Genomic DNA, 22,688 nt, shown 5'->3' on the forward strand with positions numbered 1-22,688 from the left:
AATTATTGCTTGTTTCATTGTAATTGTTTATTGTTTTTAGGATATTTGTTGAGAATTTTTGAATTTAATAAAAGTTGTGGAATCTTACCAAATTGCGCCATGTTGTCTACGTCTTGCTGCGTACATGTAGAAGGTACGCAGACGTCCATTCGATAAGTCAAGAAATAAAAAGCATGTGCTTGACGAGCAGCCTGGCGAATTACCTAAAATACGCAAAAGAATATTAATTGCAATGCGCAAATTTCTAATACATTTGTAACTTTTTAAAATTATCTTCATAATTAATCTTGGTTTATGTTAGGCAAAACATGGAAAATAACAAGTTTTTGACGCATGTAAGAAAAAAAAATTAAATTCTAAATAATCAGTTATTAGATTTTAAAGCTAATTCACTAATATTTATTAGTTCAATGAAGAGAAGCTTTAAATCATTACTGTTTTCGAATTTTTTTTTGTATAAAAATCTAGTTTTATCTCGATTTACGACGATTGAGGTTAAGATTGATTTAAAAATAACGTGATGGCTTAATGTTAAAATGTTCACATTTTTAATTATTATAAATCTAGTTATTATTTAAATTATAGTTATTATTAAAAAGGACTGACACTTTAACAATTAGGGTATAATGAAAAATTTAAATATGACTAAAATCAACTCTAGCTTTTTTATCATACTATATTTTCTATGTCTTAAATAATAAAAATTTTAGATGGAACTTATAAATGAGATGGAAATATTAAATCATTAATCCAAATTTCAAATAGTTAATCATTGGAAATTTTTTAAATTCTTGATAAAGCACTAAAACTTCCAGGAGGTTTATAATGAAAGCCTCCCAAATCGAAGCAGTCGTGCGAGGTTAACAAACAAAATTTAGCGTAAAAATAAAGCACTTATTTAAATACTAACAGTTCTGAGGTTCGGTCCTAGTCGTCGCCATATATCCTTTGCGATGATCATTAAGCAACTATTTTGTTTTTATATCATTCCAACTTCTCTCTATTTACATAAATCAGTCGAGAATTAGATTCTTTATTATACAAAGTTCTTCAAGATATAATTTGTATACTAAGCTCACCGGACAAAAAATTAGTCACCCTAGTGCGCAAACACCGAAGAATATTTAGGTTTAGTTAGATGACGCAGTGGTCAAGTGACGTGCTCAGCTGCATGCACACTGCTTCAATGTGATCAAAGACAAGTAGCTATCAGGAAGATACTTTTATTTAAAACGTAAATTTGCGTAAATATGGGTAAGAGTAAAGATGTGATAGAGTGGCAAAAAGGGACAATTGTGTTTGGCCGTGCCAAGGGTCATATGGTGAATGAAGTTGCTGGATTTGTTGGCGTTTCAAAGCGGACTGTTCAACGTGTCAACAAGCAGTGGTCTCGTGACACGTGGTCACGAAAGACGCTGTCAGAATTGTGGTCGATAAACGATCCTGCATGAAAGTGACCGGAGACATTTTTCACGACTTGTCAATCAAAATCACTTCCAAACTGTACAGGAAATGCTTCAGTTAGTAAATGAAGATCCATCCCAACTTGTTAGTGAGAAAACATTGCGAAGGTAGCTGCATGCAATGAACATTCGGAGTTGTACATCTCTTAAAAGGCCATTGCTCACACGGGCACTTAAAGCTGCGTGACTTCACTGGGCTAGAATTCACCAAAACTAGACAGTTTCTGACTGGGGAGTGCAATATGGTCTGACGAATCACGTTTTTGCCTTTATTCAAAAGACGCACGTCGTCGAGTGCAACGAAGAGCAGATGAAGCATTTCATCCTGAAACTGTGCAAGCTCAAGTTCAAGCAGGAGGTGGATCTGCCATCTTTTGGGGATTATTATGGATAGGGCTCCCTCACTGAGGTGGCCGCTAACATGATCCAACATATTTATGTGAACGTTCTGGACAGTTAGATGTTGCCTCTCAGTCAACATCTTCATGAAGAGTCTGTTGTCGACACCCCTATTTTTCAAAATGACAACAGCAAGTTCATGGGACTGGAAGAATATGTGACTGGTTTTATGAACACTCAGACACTCAATTTCATCTCAGCTGCTTAATAAAGCCCCTCGGTGATATGAGAAAATGATAGAAAATGATGGAATCTATAGACAGTTGAATGAGTTGGGGGGATTTTTCTTAAGTGTCACTCGTTTTTTGTAAAATTCAGTTATCTTTTCCTTTTTGCTTTTTCTTGATGAAATAAATAAAAAGTGTGTAAAGTTAATGAAATGCGGGCTACTTTTGACCATTCATTTAAAAATATTTAATCACTTGGCTTGAATCTCATTGAAAATTTGTGGGACATGTTGGAACAACGCGTAAAATGCCGAAATCAGCATCCTCGCAATTTGTTGAATTTGCTCAATCAAATCATCAACGAGTGGTGTAAACTGGATTCGACGTACCTGCGAAACCTTGTGGACTCACTTCCTAACCGAATCCAGGCGGTTATCAAATCTGAAAGCGATGTTACGCGCATTAAATGATATTTTTCAAGATTTCCCTAAGGGTGACTAATTTTTTGCCCGGTGTGCTTATTATACAAATTATATTTTCATGCTATTATGCAAATTATATCCTGGAATATTATCGATAAAAAAGATAATGTTAATCTTCATGGCAAGAGATCAGTATCAGAAATTATGATCAATTTATATTTTAAATAAAGTTGTTTAAACTAAAATTCTTATACACACATAAAATTTTCTTGTTTCATTAAAACTATCGCATGAAACCAAACATAATGGATATCAAAGATTGTTGTTTTTTTTTAAATTTTATTTTTCATTCTTTTACGCTACTTTCTTTGTAAATCTATGGAATGAACGTTACAAACTCCTTAATAAAGCCCCTCGGTGATATGAGAAAATGATAGAAAATGACGGAATCTATAGACAGTTGAATGAGTTGGGGGGATTTTTTTTAAGTGTCACTCGTTTTGCGTAAAATTCAGTTTTCTTTTCCCTCTTTTTTTGCTTTTTTTTTGATAAAATAAATAAAATGTGTGTAAAGTTAATGAAATGTTGGCTACTTTTGACCATTCATTGAAAAATAGGTAAGCAAATTTAAAAAACAAACGAACAATCTAATAAAATAAAATGATTTTTGCACACTCAGTTAATTAAATAAAACTTCATTATTTGCTACTACGAATATGTTCTAAACTGCTATATAAAATGTAGTTCTAAAAACATAAATTTTGAATCCGTCGATAAAAAATGAAAAAATGTTTCAAAAAATTCTAATTAATTCTAAATACTCAACCTCTAATATTTGTCTGAATAATATATTTTCAATCATTTTCCATCGCCTTAAAAATGCCTATTGCATAACTATATTTCAAAGAGTGAAAGAACAGTTAATCTGAATTTCTTTATTCCCCACAACAAAACTCATATACGAAATTTCTGTCATTGCCACATTTTAGCAACGCTACATTCATCTAAACGCAATGAACTGAAACTAGATAATTGCTTATTTTACATTTAAAAAGCGTTAAAAAAGGGTTTAGTATGCCAATCATTTATCATCAGTATGCAAGTTGTGCTACATAACTCAAAAAACCTTAATTTATTTCAAAGAATTTTCTATCAAAGTAATAGCTTCATCATGCATATAATTAAAATACTAATGCACAAAATAATCATTATTTTAGAAAAATGAAAACGTTAAACGATGGAGTGGATTTCGAATGTTTTTTTTTTTTTTTTGACGACCTCTGAAGCCGGCATATTTATTTCTTTATATCGCCAAACACTGCCAACAATAGGTGAATTCAGGCGAAAGGACGACGTTCTACATTTCAAAGCCGGCACTTAAGACAGATAGTATCATGTAAATTTCGTTTTATAAACATGTTGTGTGAAACAGGTTGAATCCGACCTGAAGGGATTGGCGAACTAGGAAAAAAAAAAATACATCGCGTGGGTATGAAACGTGAAACGTGATACATAACGCCGGAAGAGAATCCAAACTTAAGAACGATTCGAAAACATTCAGCAGCAAATGGAAAAACAGATATTTATCTTATTCCTTTAGGCTTCTGTTCTTGATCTATATAGGAAAGGTGATAGTATGGGAAAAGAGAAATAAATAATCTTAATAAAGTGAGTTTCATACAGGGAGAAAAAATTCTGGTAAAATTACCATTCTGGGTCTAAGGTATTATTAAAAATTACCAAATTTTACTACATTTACTAAATTTTATCACATATTATGTGAATTAGATTTTATTGTTAATTTTACCGAAATCAGTACCAAAGCTCATCAGCAAAAAAATTATTGAGCTTTTTTGGTGTGCCCATCGAGTAGGAAAATATGGGTAAAATTTACCATATTCTGGTAGCTTTGACCATACATTTTTCTCAGTATTAATTCACGCTTTGAAACAGTTTCAACAAAAAGTTTTCAATTTTCGAGACATTTATTTCACAATTCAATTTATAACTTTCAATATTTAACTCAGAATTTTCAATATTCAATTCATATTTTTCAATATTCAATTCATATTTTTCAATATTCAATTCATATTTTTCAATATTCAATTCATATTTTTCAATATTCAATTCATATTTTTCAATATTAAATTCATATTTTTCAATATTCAAATATCTTTTTTTTTAAATGCAATTTCATTGTTTCAGTATTCTATTAGCATTTTTAATATTTAATTCCTAGTTTTCTATATTTAGTTTGCATTTTTCTAATACGCAGTTTATATTTTTCTATATTGAGTTCATATTTTTCAATGCTCAAATAATATTCTTTTTAGAAATGTAATTTCATAGTTTCAATGTTCTGTATAAAATTTTCTAATATTCAGCTCATAGTTTCTAATATTCAACTTGTATATTCATAATACTAAATTTATATTTTTTAATATTCAATTTATAGTTATTCAAAGTGTCAATATTCAAATATATACTCAATTTTAATACTCAATTTATATTTGTACATATCCAATTTATGTGTTTAATATTCAATTATATTTTTCAATATTCAATTTATATATTTCAACATTCAAATAATATGCATTTCTAAAATAAATATATAACTTTATAATATATAAAACAATAAAATATACAAAATAAAATATAAAACTTTTCCGATTAAAAACTTAATCTTTCTAGGAATATTTTATATCATACAGTTTTTGCTAAAGATAATGAGTTTTTCTCAATGGGTTTTTTTCTCATTTTAATGGGTAAAAAAATATGTGTACATTTTTTAATGCTTAACCTACATTTTTTAATATTTAATTTATTTTTCAACATTCAAATTATAGTTTTCAATGTTTACATGAAGGAAAAAAATCTTTGATACTTTATTGCGTATTTTTTTGCGATACAATACTTATTTTTTTTACTATACAATACTTATTTTTTTCATATGTAACGCCAACCTCATTGTTTTGACTAAAAACTTAAACATTCTTTGAAATATTTTATACCATATTGTTAATGAAAACGAGTTTTTCTTAAAGAATTAACCACTGAATTAATTGGAAATATTTTATAGCTAATAATAATTTAATATTTTGCTTAAAATTATATTTCAAAATAAAAAATTTATGTAATATAGTTAATAATATAATTTGAGCTCAATAATAATGAGGTTGTTGAAAAACTAATAAATACGTATTAAAATATTAATAAGCATGGTTAACACAAATATAAAAGTTTTTGATGATTACTTTTTAATAAGTACCGACCATAAATACCGGAACTTTGAGTGCCAGCACTTTTTACCGTAATTTGATCCGTAACAATAACAATCGTTATCTTGCATTTAAAATCTTAATTCACATATAAAAAAATTAAATTAATATAAAAATTAAGTTAATTTAATAGTTAAATAATGCTTTTAGAAAGAAAAATATCGAAAACAAATGTTCTCAAGAAAGTCTTTTTCTTCAGATTTTAACTCACAATCCCTCCTCATCAAAATTATTGAGAAATTGAAGGAAAAAATACTTTAACTTGCATTTTGCAGTGAATTATCAGTGGTCGTTGTCATGACGAATTTTTTTACAATCGTTTCTTTTAATAAATAAATTAACTCAATTAATCTGAACTTATATTATTTTAATTAGAAATAATATGATTCTAATTAATAATTAATTAATCAGAATATTTCACTTCAATTAATTATTTAATTGTCTAAAGTAAAGTGTAATATTGACAAAATTATTTAATAAAAGCTTCCAATATTTTTCGAAAATTCTCAGTATGTAAAGTTTAATTTTTAAACAAAACACAATTAAGTAAGAATATACGAAAACAATAGCTATTTCACAGATCTTGAAAAAGTATTATTATTAAATAACTTCTTATTTCTAACTAAACAATCTATATTAAATTTTATCTTGTACTTTTATTTATGATGAAAAAAATTTGTAACAGACATATAATAAAATTTACATTTGGACATAAGAATTAAGTAATATTTTGCTTGTTATTGCGTTAGCGCTTACTCTTAACTTTGCAAACTCAAATTGTTTATCTTAGCTAATAGAACCTTCAAAGTAATAAGTTTTTTTACATCATAATTGAAAGACAAACAACATATTTTACATTCACTGTTTATAAAATGAAGTGAAATATTTAAAAACTATGACAATAGCAAGATCACAAAACGTCGTTATATAGAACAACACGTGTTAAACACGTGATAGACCTGATTTTTAACCAATGTTTCGAAATTTCTTTGCTTTTATGTCGTAATTTGTTTACATTAATGGTGACTTATGTAAACACAGCAAAATTTTTTGTTTCTAAAATATTAGTTTAAAAAATTACATTCCAAAGTTTAAAGTGTTAATTAAACCTCGGTGTTGACCTTTCAAATTAGGGACAATACTGCGTTGTAACTTGAATAGAAACATGTTTAATTTAACAACTTATTTCGATTGAAGCAAACTCTCCCCAAAAAATTATTTAAAATACCGATATTGTGGTGCATCTTTGAACTAGTTTTTTTCTAGGAGTGTAGACGAGTGTCAAAATATCACGTATGCTTATCCTTTAATTCATTAGACACAGCCTTTATGAAGTGTCAAAAATATAGACAGTCTTTGAAAGCTGTTCATCATCTATCAGATTTGGTGCAATTCGTTTGTACTCATAAAAATATGATCTGAAATAAATGAACTGTCATAAACGTTCAAATATGAATGAGAAAGACGTTTACAACTAACCCCTCGTTTTATATAGTTTCTACAATTATAAAAATATTGAGTCTTTCCATGAAAAATTAATAATTATAATTCCTATCAATTCTTAGTAATTAAAGGAAGTTTGCCATCATTGGGCCACTTACATTTGCCAATTGATTTCAAACCATTTTTTTTAACTTTATAGTTTTGTATATAATGTCATTATTACCTTTTATACTAAGCATTTTTATTTATTTATTTATTTATTTATTTATTTATTTATTTATTTATTTATTTATTTATTTATTTATTTATTTATTTATTTCCAGTTCTTTCTAGATTGTAAACAAACTACTCGCGATATTCTACTTGGCATTTCTTGAAATTCAAAGCGCGTAAACATTGGTGCTTTTCAAAGTGAAAATAATTCTCTTATAGAATCAAAGCATAAGACTTTGGTGCAAAATTGTTCAATTTTAAGTGTTTAGATTTAAATAATACCCTTTAAATCGTATATGAACGCTTGATTTGACGTAAGCCTAGAATGAAAGTTCCATTCGTCCAATTTTTTTGGTTGTTCAACATTATATTCGGTGAGATATTACACGACAATTTTCGCAGTGTAGAACTCTTATATGCAAATATGATTTAAAGGTGTATTTCTTTTTACCAGAAACTTTTCTGATATTCATGTAGACAGGAATATTTTGCTTTATCCAAAAAATAAGTAGCTCTTTATAATATTCTAAAAAATAATTAATGAGCTTACATTATCATCTCCATTCGAGAAGTTTGCCAAAATGCTGACTGGTTGATACATGGTATAGTACTGAGGTTTGGGTGGTAACGGAGGCTTGATCTCTATAGTACAGTACTTTCCACGAAAGTACTGCGTCGGAGGTAGTTTCTTTTTGGCATCAGACATAGCAAGTATATTGACACATTCATCAAAAGCTCCAAAAGATGTCACCGTACCTTGCAACATTCCAGCCGGTGGTTTCCCAAATGCGTCAATCACTGGAAAAGAATAGTTTTCAGTTTTTAAAATAATTTTTAGTTTCAGTTGTAGCAATGTAATTAAAACTATTTTCCCTAATTTGCTTCAAAAACTTTTCCTTTTTCTTTTTGGTCTGTGTTATTAAGTATTATCTTACTAATAAACTAGCTTGTTGGCATAAATTCAGTTTTTAAATTTCAAAATCACTTTTATTTGAAAAACACTAAAATTCCCTATTTACTAAAAATATGTACAATACATTCAATCACTACTTCCGAATACGTGGCATTTTATTAGAATATGTTCATAATGGCTTTATTTGGATCTCAACCCGTAAATAATACAGGTATGAGGAGCAATAACCAAAAATATGAATATTAAATAACATAAAAAATAAAAACCTGAATAATGAACAAGAACAAACATTATAAAAGAAAGAACAGATACCAAAAAAACAACTGTAAGAATGATGCTAGACCCAAAGAGACACAAAAACATTAAATTTGTTATATTTTAGATTGTTTGTAAACAGATAAAAAATTGAATTATTACATTGAAGAACATTTCTTTTAGTTGAGAGTTTTTAAAAGATCTTAGATACTTTAGTATCGCTGATTTCAAATCTGCAATCCGTTTTTCATTCCAAGCTTAAAAAAAATTTTGTTGACATCTTTAGTTTGTGTCAACAAACTAAAGATGAAGATGTTGTGTGTTAGTTTGTGTCTTTAGTTTCAAAATTGTACATTTTGCCGAAATGTACAATTTTGAAAACGTTATATATGATAGGGAGTTGCGGGAAAGTTGCAACAAACTTCTAGAGGAGTTAGGGCAGATCATAACGAGTAAGATTGCCTAGGAACCTATGCCTTGAAATGTCGTCATATGCGTCTAGGGGTGCTTCTTTAGTATGAACTGCTTCTCCATGCGCTTCGGAATGTGTCATAGTAGGAAAGTGCCTCTAGTCGTGTACGATGACATTTCTGGGCATTGTTTCTTGTGTAATTTCAATCCTAATTATTTGCCCTAACTCCCCTAAAAGTTTGTCGCAATATTTATGCTACTAGCGGTTATATATAACGTTTTCAAACTTAGACATTTCAACAAAAAATAGATTAAAAATGCCACTTTAAAAAAAATAAAGGAAACTTTAATCAGATTTGAAATCCCCACTCCCGAAATCGGCAAGATCAAATATCTTTACAAAAGCAACAAAATATTTGTTCCCCAATGTTATTATTGAAGTTCTGCTCGTATAATTATGAAACTGTTTCAATAACAATTCATTTCTTAAGTACTAAACCGTGCCAACTAAATTAAATAAATAACTATAAGATCCTGACAAAAAATATCAATATGAAAAGATATATAATTACTTTGGAAGGCCCACGGTCTGAGACGACGTAGACCTAATAATAGCTGGAAAAAACTTGTATAGCAACCGTTGCTAAGCTGCATTTCAGATGATGCGCGAACCAACAACGGAAGAGCTTGGCGAACAACAGCATCCACAGATTCACGAAAAGATTCTTCTAGGTTAACCCATTGCTGCAGAACTTGAGATGATGGCAGCTCTGTTTCTTCCACACTGCCCACCAAGTTCTCCAGACCTTAAAAACGATGATTTCGATTATTACTAAATTTCGAAGAGTACACCGAGTCGATTTCATTCAATGAGAAATCTTTTTCAATTAACTAACTGTTATATGTTATTTCAAGAATGATATTAATTATTTAAATTCTATAATATTTTTTAGGAAAATAATTTTGATTGTTTTATTACTGTGTTTGGTCAGTTCATACTTTTAATATCCTATCTCGACCAAAATATTTCTTTAAATTGAGTAAAAATAATATTCTTCATTGAGAAATAATGCTTTTTTATGTAAGTTAATGGAGCATTCTATGGTCAAATAAGTAAATTGCAATTCAGAATAGGGAAATTATTAACACTTTTAAAGAAAAGCTGCAAGAATATTTATTGGATTATTTGTAAATACTTTTGAGCAAATAATTAAGTATTAAATTATTTAATAAGGTTATATCCTTCAGGAATTTTCCAGAATACATTGATAATTAAGTAAATTATGACAACGACATAAATTCTGCATGATAGAGAAAAAAATTGTTCAAAGAATTATTGAAACATCATTTTAAATTATAAAAATAGAAATCATTTACACCTACATAAAAAATTTAGTTTTAATAAAACGATAAATTAATTAATGGTACAAAATAATTAATATCTGCTCTGTTTTGTAATTTTAAATTTTGAAAATAATATTAAGGAAAATTATTACTTAATTAATATTTACTGATATTTACTGATGTTATCTGAAAATATTACAGAAGTTAGATACTCTAAATATGAAATTCTTTTCTTGGTTCGAAATCCATTTCCCTTCATGGTTTGTGAGTTACATATAATTAGGTGATTTATATTAGGTGTAATTTGGTATATAATTAGGTTATATATAAATGTAATTAATAGTTTAAATAAAAAGGTGATTTATATATCATGTGGATTTCTTGACAGTTTTTGTCTTTTGAGAAATAAAAATTATATTATTGGCCGAAAAACACAAAAAAAAAGAATATTTAAAAGTAATAAATGGTGGGAATATTTGTGCTTCCTTCAAATTAAGGTAATTAATAATTATTACAAATTTTGATAGTATTTACAAATGTATCTTTCAAAAAATAAGTTTCTAAAATTTGATGAATTGATGTACTATGTCTCCAAATAAATACAAATTTTTGCAATTTTAAAAACCTCTAGTACTCTTACATAACTTACTAATTTTGTTTAGAAGCTAATAAAATCAGAAACCTAAATTTCATGAAAATAGTTTACATAATTCTTCTCTTCTACGTGGATTTGCCATTAAAGTTATACATAATTGTCTAGATTTTTTTTTAAAACTAATAATATGAAATTTAACTATAAGCCATTTATAAATATTGAATAAAAATGTCTAAATTAAATAAAATATGCGTATTATTTTAAAGTGAGATTTTCGAAAATTAAATTCTATAGTTTTCAGTATCCATTTTCAAAATTGAATAAGATTAAAAATGTAATAACATTTTTACCACTCAAAACATGACAAAATGAAATTCTCTTTCTTCAAACATGTCACGTTCATATTCACAAAAAAGACATCAAATAAATCTTGTAAGTAATTTCATGCTGTGGCAGTTTTCATTTTATTGTTTACTGAGGTTTCTGTTGGTTTACTTGATTGTTCTTTTGTCTACTTATTTTGAAATTTCGAAAGTTGATAGGCTCTTGATATCTTCCATAAAACGGGTCGCATCACACTGAATGTGTTTTGCACGGTCTAAGAAATTCATTTTTATTATTATTTCATGTTCTTAACTTCACACTGGAAAGTAATTTAAGAACGACACAAAGAAAAGTATAACTATTCTTGGCATGCACTTTAAATTTTTGAAATTTTTTTAAGAAAATGTTTTATTTTATTTATTTTATTTATTTTATTTATTTTATTTATTTTATTTATTTTATTTATTTTATTTTGTTTATTTTATTTTATTTTATTTATTTCATTTCGATTTTATTTTTACGGGAGAACTAAGAAATAATCCTTGTCGTTAAGATATTTTTTCCTTGTAAAATTTATAATACTCTTTAATAAATGCTAGTAGATAGTATTTTATTTCACAGTACGTTTGGGTCTTGACATAAAGTTAAACAAAGTGTTACTGTAAGGTACACTGTAAAAAATTCTAGATCAAATTACTGTACAAAGTACATCATCCATAATATCCATTTTCCCGTAAAATCCATTTTTACCGTAAAATATTATACTGCAATTTTAAGAGTAATTAATATTATTCAAAAGTTTTATGGTAATTATTACTGTAAAAATTACGGCAAATTAGATTTTTCGTTCCGTAACATGTCCCGGTAGAAATGGATTCTACCCAAAAAAATACCGGCACCCTAAGTGCCGGTACTTTTAACCGTAGTATGATCTGGAATTTTTTACAGTATATGACTGGGTCGAATATAAATAAAGATATATAAGTAGATCTGCTATTTACTCCCAGAAAAAAAAGGATTTAAAAAATTTTTCTTTCTCACAAATATAATTGTTTTTTAATATGTTTTACATATATTTTATAATTTATTTTTAAATTATTATTGATTTTTTTAAATTTATTTACATGATTAATGTTTGTTTTAGTTTAGTTATATATTTTATATTTTTTGTGAATAATATCTCTCTAAATCAAATTTTGTTTAATTTAAATTTATTACTTGAGTTATAAATTAAGAAAAAAATTAATCTCTGATTATTAAATATCTTAATAAAACTAAAATAATCTTAAAATTATGTAAAATTTAAAGACAAATACATGTTTTATAGATTTTAAAGTAGAGAATGAAAATATTTCTTGTTGAAAAAATATATTTTAGAAGTTCATCATTCTTAGGAAATGGGAGATTTGGCAAACATTTATCGAAAATTTTTTTACTTAATTATTTTTTAAATGAAAATTTAGATTTAAATTTAAACATTAGAAAAAGTTTATATTGCAAGATGATATTTAAAATAACTTGATCTATACAAAATCTGCTGCTGTTAAAAGTAGAGGAAAAACAGTTTGAACTACTTTTTAAAGAAATATTTTTTCGAAATAAAATTTTATAATAGGGATTAAAATTTTATAAAATTATTATAATAAAATTTTATAATAACTTTATAAAATTTTAATCCTGGAAATTTTATAAAATAAAATTTCCAGGTTGACATTATTTGTTAGACATTAATATTTAGCAAACATAGAAATTGCAAATTGGTAGCATCTTAAGCATCTCATGAGTTTTACTGTTAAAATCTCCTTTGATAAAAAAAAACATATCTCTTCTTTCACCACAATTAACAAAATATAGCTCCTCATATTACAATCCTTATTATTAAATATTTTTTTTTTAATTTGGGCAAATAGATTTCGAAAGTATAGAACATTTACTTGAAGAGAAATTCTGATATATAACAGTAGGTACTCTTATTAAAATATTTTGATGTTTCTCTTATTAAACTAGTAATATATAAAAAAAAATTTAAGTCAATTCCTACGTAGGTCAACAAAGAAGAATTTTATTTTAGCTACTTTTTATTAAATAATTACAATAAATATAAATATGTGTATACATATGACAAAATCACAACATTAAGTGGCAAAATAGGCATAAAAATAAAATTAATTAATTAATATTAACTAATGAATTAATATTTGAAAAAAAACTTAATTAACATCAAGTGTCATCCACAACAAATTTAAAAAAATTTATTTGAATTTGAGTGGATAAATAAAAAGTATTTTATTAACGATTTAAAATTTGAAGAAGATATATAAATATATATAGGGAGAGTGTGAAATAATAGTAGGAATTGAAAGAAAAACTTTTTAAGTTATTTTTATATTATTAATCAAGTTTAAAAAAACAAGTCGATTTAGTTTGAAATAGTATTTGTCGTTCCCATAATAGAAATTGTATTCAAATATTATATACGTTTTAAATCAATGATAGATAGAATATCTGTTGTACTGAGAGAAAATATCTTTAGAAGTAAATGGAACATAACCTTTACCAAGAGCTTCACATTTACGATTTTCACGTTTTCCCTCATATCTAACGAGCATGCATATTAGTATATTTATCCGAAAGTCCTAAACGTCAGTGATTTTGTCTGTATACTTGAGAAAAAAATTTTTTTGTATAAATCGGATTCAAAGTTATTTGGTCATGTATTTAAACATTAATATTTTTACAATTGCTATATCAACATCTGGTTATTATGGATAGTTACATAGTAACCACCTTTAATAAACGAAAGATAAAGTATATCTTTAATAAACATAAGATGCAGAAAGTAAAAAAAAAAGATTAAGACCAGTAAATAAATATATAAGCGAGATTAATCTAAAATATCGTTATCATTTTTATTTCTTTATTGTTTAAATATTAATTTGCCCCTGAAAGATAATTTCTTTTTTATTTCATTTTTGTCAAAAATTCTAAACCTATATTGGAGGCAGTTACTATGGGACACTCTGTATATGCATAAAATAAAGTATTCTTTTCAGGAAATATTATCAAAGGCTCATAGTTTCAATTATGTAAAAAAGTTAACGATTACTTTCCGATCTCGTCCCAACGCTGCTTTTTTTAAGTTCTCTGTTTTGTTTTTTTTAAATTTAAGTATAATTGCTTAAATTCTCTAGGAAGAAAAGTCTATGCAATGACAAGTAATTCAAATATAATGCAATCATCGCAGTACATTCACAGAATAATTTATGTTTATTATTCTGTAGAACTTAAATTATTATTTCCTAATAATAATTAAAAATAAATATCGTTTTCTTCAGCATTCATCATCACTTCTATATTTAAGTACATATTACTTTCAACACTTCAAAATAAGCTTAAAACTATTTAAAAACAATTTCCTTATTAACAGCGATTCTTATAAATTTAAAGATTAAATTTCCAATAAATGAATACATTTTCAAGGAATTATTAGGCATAATAAATGATAAAATTTTAACTAACTTGACAAATTTTCAATAAACTCAATATAGACCAAGAATTTTTGAGATGTTTACTTACCCCTTGAAATCACGGATTCAGATGCCTTCTGCTCATTTTTAGAGTTCAATTCCCAGTACTGCTTTTTCAAAAATGCACCCATCCGTTTGCTAACTTCGCTGATGTTACTAGCAAATGCAGAGATTCGATTGAATTCAACCGGCTGTATTCGTTCGGTGTTATCAGAAAGATCGTTTTCTGGTATTTTGGGATAAACTTGACTAGATTTAGTTTTATAAGAATTATCCATTATTGACACATTAACTTGTTTATCTAAAATAGGAACTTCAGTAGTTATTGCCGTTTTGTTCTGTGTAATATTTGTGCTGATACCTGATAAAATTGATGGTGTTAAATTAGTGAATAAGTTATCCTCAAGCTTCTTTTTAGCAGATATTTCAAGCTGGTCTTCCATCAAATCGATGTTAACTAGATCTTTCTCAAACAATATCTTTCTTAAGTTATCTTTAAACGTGTTCACGTTTTCTTTTAGCTTCATTATGTTTTCCCCAAAATCCTCGATAGCTTTTCTTTCAGAATCCAAATCAGTATCGTTTTCAGTTTTAGTATCACCAAATAAATCGTCTGATTTCGGAACAAAAGTCGATGAAGCATTCAATGTATGTTTAGTGTCTTGTTTTTCTGGAATCGAAAAATCATCTTGAGGAAAATGGGTGGTTTTAAAATCTTCGTCTTCATTGGTTTTGTCCGTCGAAGAATAAAATGGCACTCCTCTTGCAAAGCTGAACTGAGATCCTATTGAAATGTTAGCCGTATTTTGGCTAGAATTTGAAATATTTCCATCAAAGTTTGAAATGTTTGTTAAGTTGTGAACAATTTCATCGAGACTTCCATTTGTAGTTTCTTCCAATTTGTATGTATTTGGCACAACATCTTGAGCATGATGAATGTCGATTGATGAATGTAGCGAATGTTGCGTGCTTGGCAATGATGAATCAGTGAATACTGTTTCGTTTGTTATTGTTCTCGATTCTAAGGGATAGATTTTAAAACACACGAGTAAAAATATCACTCCACATTGGAGGGTAATTTTTTTCACAACCATTTTTGAAGTAATCAATTGAGCATAATAGCTAGAAAAATATCCTATAATAACCAAAAACTATACACAGATACTTGATCGGACCATAATCAGTATATAACGTTTCTTTTTCTAAATGCATTCAGATTCCAAAATGATGTTCAAATCTTACTCTAAAATCAAAACTTATCAGTTATTGAATGTAATAATAAAAAAACTGCAATTTTCGGAGTTAATTTGGAATTTATATTAAGTCAAAATCAGAATTTTCCTCCAGTTATTTAAAGAATAATTTTAAACACCGGCATGCCTTTTCGAACACAAATATGACCTTGAAAATAAATTTCAAAATTAGAGCCACAATGGAACATAAAAGATTCCCACACTTTCAGTTATCGATAGTTTGTAGATGAGATAAATTATGTAAGGAATTCATCAACATTAGAAAACCGTAACTACTACAGACACGTGCAACAAGAGGAAAGCGCGAAATGGCAACTGGCGAAGCAGACGATAAAAAATGTAAACTCGTTGATTTCCGACATGCCTAAGGCAGGATTTTTAACTTTCACTCAAAAAAAGAACTTTCACTTTTTTTCCCGCCATTGAAATGGAACGTTTGATAGCTACTTCTTTCCTCGTGTTAAATGATAAAACACGACTGAGTGCCCGCAGTTCTAGAACAGAGTTCTATTTCCCTAACACTAGCGGGCGTTTACTCTTTGTTTGGTTTGTTTGCTTGAATCAGTGTTAACCTCGATGACATTGCATACCTGCCACAAGTATCAGTTTCAAAAGAATCTTTCTTTTTCTTTTCTCTAGACAATAAAATTCGGATTTTTCTCATCCATTTATATTTTCTTGTTTTTTTTCTTTCTATAGAATCTAAGAATGAAAAAAGGTAAGAAAATAATAACTACCCAATCATACCCAATTTAAAATATTTGTTTACATTGATATAAAATATATTTATAAGAAATTAAGCATTAAAAAAATATTTCGGTCAACTGGTAACACATGGTTAGTTATGTAAACCTTAATAACAATTTAAATTATATTTGCACAAAGAAAAAGTAAAAGACAACGCATGAAACTGAATATAAAACTACCGTATGTATAACAATACATTAGAAATATAGGACATCGCCCGGCAAAGTATGAAATTAATAATAGTTCAGCTAAGGCATTCTATAAAATGTTTCATGGCAAATCGGTAAACTACGAAATAATTAATATTTCAAAAATTTCTCATTCTGTAATGGCTAATGAAAATTTAACTTACATTCTTTGTAACGACATGGTTAATTATGTAATAATCATATTTCATACTTCGTAGAAATGCTGAACATTCCTTATAATGACTAGGTGTACAGTGCGCAAAAAATAAACAAAGCACCCTGAATAACTTTTGATCAAATAATTGGATTTCCTCGTACACTTTAAAAAATTCCAGATCTAATTACGGTACCGTGGCACATAGGGTATATCATCCGTATAATCTATTTTACCGTAGAATCCATTTTTACTTTAAATATTATACCGTAATTTATACAGTTATGTTTATTTAATTAAAAAAATTCAGTGATTTTACGGTAATTATTACTATAAATATTACGGTATAGCAAATAGTTTGTTCCGTAGCATGTTCTGGTGAAAATTGATTTTAAGGTCAAAAGCACCGGCACCCTGAGTGCCGATACTTTTGATCGTAATTTTATTTGACATTTTTTGCAATGCTCTGGAATTTAGTCTTAAAGGTTTGTGAGCGTATTTTCAAATATCCTGATTAATTAGTGCAGACGATATTTTAAGATACGAAATCAGACAAAAAAACGTACTTTCTCTATGCAAACATATCTTTTTTCGATAAATTATGATTTTATAATTCCCAAAATATAGGTGATAACCGCAATCCGAAAATCCCACTTTTTAAGCAAATGGAAAAAATTGTCCACATAATTATAAAATTCAATTATCCAAAAAATATTTCAGGGAAAAATAATTTTTAATAATTACTTATTATTTTTCATTGTTCATTTTTTTTATTTGACAAAAAGGTTAATATTGTAAATGAATACAAATTTTTATATCATTTTAAATAATATAATTTAAAAAAGAAAAATGCAAAATTTGAACGAAATTGGTCGCATATTTTCCCGAAAAATCGAATTTTAATTATCCGACTTTTTTTACCTGAATTCATTTATTTTTTTAATACTTTTATGGATGGGTGGTCTAATGTAAACAATAACAAGCGTCCTTAAACCGGAAGAAATTTAGAAAATTTCCGGTGTATCCCTCCGCTTATGTTATGACTACGAGGCGATGTGTGAACAAGCCTAATATTCTATGCAGTTTTGTTATTGTAATTTGGGTTCAAATCTAAACATAATTGTACCATTCATAAGAGCTTTCAGAAATGTATTGATTCTCAGAGGTCGTAAGGCCAAAAAAAAATTTGGAAAGTTAATATCTCATTGTGAATAATTCTTAAGGTTTGCCATGTTTTGTATTTTATCCCTTATTTGGCTACATTTGAATAAAATGTCGCCAAAACTATGTTTTTAAGTTAGTCTAATTAGAAAATATTTATATAAATATTTTCTAATTATATATATATAAATATTTTTTCTATCAGCGGCGTAAAAATATATCGGAAGCAGTAACCCGGAAGTCTTGAAAGAGCAATTTTACCAATAGCGCCACCACCCTTAGCTTTACACGATCACCCATCCATTAGTACTTTCATTGCTTTAAAAGGAAAGTACAAGTACTTATGACTAAAATGTTAAATGACGTATGTGTACTTTTTAGACTAGTACCAGGAATATATAGTCAATCGTTGTTGAATATTCAGCTATCACTGCTCAACTCGATAGCCATTGTAATTTTGAACCCAACCCTGAAGACGAAGGAACTTCTGACTGAGCACTTAGACATCTAGAAACAATTCGGATGTACACATGGTATTCAAAATTAGAAGTTTATAACAGCAATGGTAAAAAAAATATTTCAACGACATCGTGGGAAAAAGGTTTAAAATTTGCTTTTAGGATTCTTAATCTCAGTTCGATGACATTTCAAAAATATTGTGGCATATAACTTTACAAGATTTAGAAAATTTATGATGCAATTTTTTTTATTGTTTTTTTTCCCAATTTACTGGTTAACTATCTTCAGTTTCATCTGCTGAAAAACTTTTGAACTAAAACCAAAAACAGTGAGGAAGAAAAACTTATGGTCTATCACATGAATGCGCTGTTCTTTTAGATTCTTGTTATAAATTTCTGAAGAAAAAAAATAAATCTAATTTAAATCACTTTCTATGTTCATTATGATTAGCTCTGAAACAAATAAAGCTAAGAAATTTGGTGGTTGAAACTAAAAGCTATTAAAAAAATACTCAGTTTTCGTCCAGTTTTAATGAACGAAATTCCGGTTTTCTTCAGAAATCGATTGCTTCCTCATTATTCCACCATTGCACAATTCTTTTGAAACGTTTTTGACGCAAGAATTTTTTTGATTTATTCTTTTTGGACTGTTTACATTGGCAGGGCCCCCTTCTAACCTCATATAAGGTTATAAGTTCTTTCTTACGTTTTCTTCTGGCGTAAGAAAATCGTAAAGCAAAAAAAAATATGGGCTAGCAGTTGTTTATTGCAGGTGCAGAATTTTCTTCCCTCGTGTTTAAACCGGTCGCAAAAACATTTTGAAGCTTTTTTAAAATACATACTTTGTTTTGTATAGTTAGAGACTTCTACTGTATGAAAAGTCAAGCAAATATTATCAAAACTTTTCTATGAAAGTACTATCTGGTCTTTTTATACTTGTGGCGTAACTACCACTACGAATATTAAACATCAAATCACTGGTATATAAGACATGTTAACTTTATTTTAATCACGAGGTGATTTTTGATCGATGAAGGTTGGCATGGTCGATAACTCCGCCCCCACCTACTTATCTACGACTCAGTACATTTTCTGAAAATTTTCATTAAATGTTATAAAATGCTTCTAGTGTATAGAAAATTACAATTTAAAACTTTCCATTTATATTTGCAATTCAAACTATATTTATTTTGTTTTGTATAATTTACATAAAAAAATAGTAATGTATCTCGGAGAGCGAAATTCTGGTAATAAAAATCAAAATGTATGGTATTAAAACCATAGGTATTTCATTCATATGGTAGTCAAGCGGAAATTTTGGTTTTCAAAATTATAGTTCTTATTATACATTTAGTAAAAAATACAAAAAAGAAAATAAATTTAACCAAATAAATAGTTTTTATGCCAAGCTCTATGGTATCATGATAATATTACCAAATTTTACTACATTTAACAAATTTTATCACTTATCATAAAACCATGCCTTATTGTTAATTTTATGAAAATTATTACCCAAGAACTTTTTAATGTTTTCATAGCCCAAAAAATAAATTTGTCATATTTTCACAGTTTAGGCTTCATTTTTTAAAGGGAACAAAGAGTTTTAAAGTAATTCATTCATTCTTATACAATTCGTTATAATAAATTCATTCTTATACAATTATGATTGATTGCAAAAACCCTAAAATTATACCAGTAACATGACAGCATACTTTTTCAACTACATAAGTTAAGAAAAGCAAATTTACACCATTAAAAGAATCGCTCGTTCAAAACCTTCCCTTCATTTTACTTTTAAAAATTATATTTCTAATTAAAATCAACATATTCTTCCTCTTTTTTAACAACATACTTCAAAATGAAAAAAAGGTTTATGTTTAATCTGTTTAGTTCAAATCCTAAAGTTAAAATGTGGAATTTTTTTAAAAAATATTTAAAAAAATACGCCATATATAGAATTACTTCCCCAAATCTTTTTTCTTGTTCAAATATTATTTTTCTTTTCAAATTTAAATCAACTTATTAATGCATTTTATCAGCATTATTGGAATGGGGAAAATATGGTAACTATAAAATGAAAGTCCTCTAATTTTATTACCAATGGATTAATATTTGAAAATCTTGTTTGTTAGGCTTGTTTTATCTAAAGGGAAAACGTACCTTGAACATTTAAACTTGTTATTTTTATAAATTTTATTCTATCAATGGCTTTATAACTATTATAATTTTCTACATTTGTTTAGAAATCCGCCGGAAATGATTCGCAAGATTTTTTTCACTGTTGTAAGTAAGTTTCAAATACATAAAACAAGACTGGGCTCATTTCAGATTTGTACGGTAGCAATACTTTTAGACATGTTTGAATTTATCATTTGAAATCAACTTGTGAACCTCATGCAAATAAATAGTCTTCCTTTCAAATATAGCGACTTGCTTTAGTGCAATATTTTGTATTTCAATGAACTAAAATATGTTTTGGAAAACGAATTAGGTTGCGATTATTTCAATTAAAAAAATAATATTTTCCCCAGAAGAAAAACTGTTCACTAATTAACAAGCTGATCCGTGACCAAACAATTAATTTACAAACCAAGAATAGCAAAAACGGCGCATTATTAACACCCCAAATCATACAAGGATAAGTTTGGATGCAGGGACTGGACCTATTATAATTTTGTACAATTGTAATACCTTTCAAAATGTTTGAAATATTTATCATTTGAAGATAAGCATGTACAATTTGAGTTTAACTAATCGCAAATAAATTGGTTTCCCTTGAACTACAACGGCTTGTTTTAATCCAATATTATGTATTAAATGAAATATTATGTATGTATTTATGAATGTAATATGTTTTGAAAAACGAATTAGGTTGTGATTATTTCAGTTAAAAAAAAAACAATATTTTCCCTAGAAAAAAAAAACTATTCACTATTTAATAAGTTGATGCGTGACCAAACAATTCATTTACGAACCAGAAATAGCAAAAACGGAGCATTGTTAACACCACAAATTACATAAAGATGTGATTCGGTTGGTTGAAAAAATCGATATTGATACCTTTAGTTTATGATTTCGAAAATAACTTTCTTCAACCATGTATTCCAGTTAATAATAATGTTCTAATCAAAAGGAAAAATGCCGATTTATATTCTTGATTATTTCTTTTTCATCCAGAGGAAGTAACTACTTCCTGACATATTACGGAATGGCCTCGAGAAATGATGAACTAATTTGAAAGCACACCTGTCTGTTTATAAGAGCATTAAAATCGGAACCGCTTGTAAAGAAAAATGAAGTAAATCGGAAGCTAACTTTTTCCTTTTGGAAGAAATCGTAATGAGCACCTCAAGTAGGATCTCTTATGCAATTGAGGACAATTAGAGGACAAAATAATTCGAAGCAAAATAGCGATTAAATTCTAGAAGAGAAATTTGTTATGAAGGAAAAGAATTAAGTTAAAACTTTATCGCTCTATTTGTTGGCCAAAATATTGTCTTCTATTTATATAAATATACGGCCTTTTCAGACTTTTTTTGCTTTGGAGTTTTTTTTTTTAATTTTTAAATTAATTTGTAAATTTTATAAGGAATTACTTAGACTGCTTTTTAATTTAAAACATTTAAATTAATGCGATAACTTCATAAGGGATTACTAGACTACATTTCAGTTTAAATCAATGCGATACCTTCGTAAGGATTACTAAGATTACTGTTCAATTTAAAAAATTTAAATTACTGCGATAATTTCATAAGGGAGTACTAAGACTACTTTTCAATTTGCAATACTTAAATTAATGCGATATAACTTCATAAGGGATTACTAAGACTACTTTTCAGTTTAAATCAATGCGATACCTTCTTAAGGATTACTAAGATTACCTTTTTAACTTAAAAAATATAAATTATTGCGATAACTTTATATGGGAGTACTAAGACTACTTTTCAATTTACAATATTTAAATTAACGCGAT

At 27.5% G+C, this 22,688-nt stretch overlaps 1 protein-coding gene across 1 annotated transcript in view; it reads right to left on the minus strand.

Moving 5' to 3' along the window:
• LOC107444263 (nose resistant to fluoxetine protein 6-like) overlaps nt 1–16,602 on the minus strand; it is a 39,675-nt gene extending 23,073 nt beyond the window's left edge. The window contains exons 1-4 of the mRNA XM_087151802.1: nt 14,804–16,602; nt 9,537–9,770; nt 7,936–8,183; nt 89–203 (exon numbers count right to left, since the gene is read on the minus strand). Of these exons, the coding sequence (XP_087007928.1) occupies nt 89–203; nt 7,936–8,183; nt 9,537–9,770; nt 14,804–15,848 (1,642 nt within the window). The 5' untranslated portion in view covers nt 15,849–16,602. The remainder of the gene's footprint in view (nt 1–88; nt 204–7,935; nt 8,184–9,536; nt 9,771–14,803) is intronic.
• Between the last annotated feature and the right edge of the window lie 6,086 nt (nt 16,603–22,688).

The sequence above is a fragment of the Parasteatoda tepidariorum genome, chromosome 9 (assembly GCF_982258835.1).
Source record: "Parasteatoda tepidariorum strain Cologne lab strain chromosome 9, Ptep-v5.0, whole genome shotgun sequence".
In the NCBI taxonomy this organism is placed as follows: Eukaryota; Metazoa; Arthropoda; class Arachnida; order Araneae; family Theridiidae; genus Parasteatoda; species Parasteatoda tepidariorum.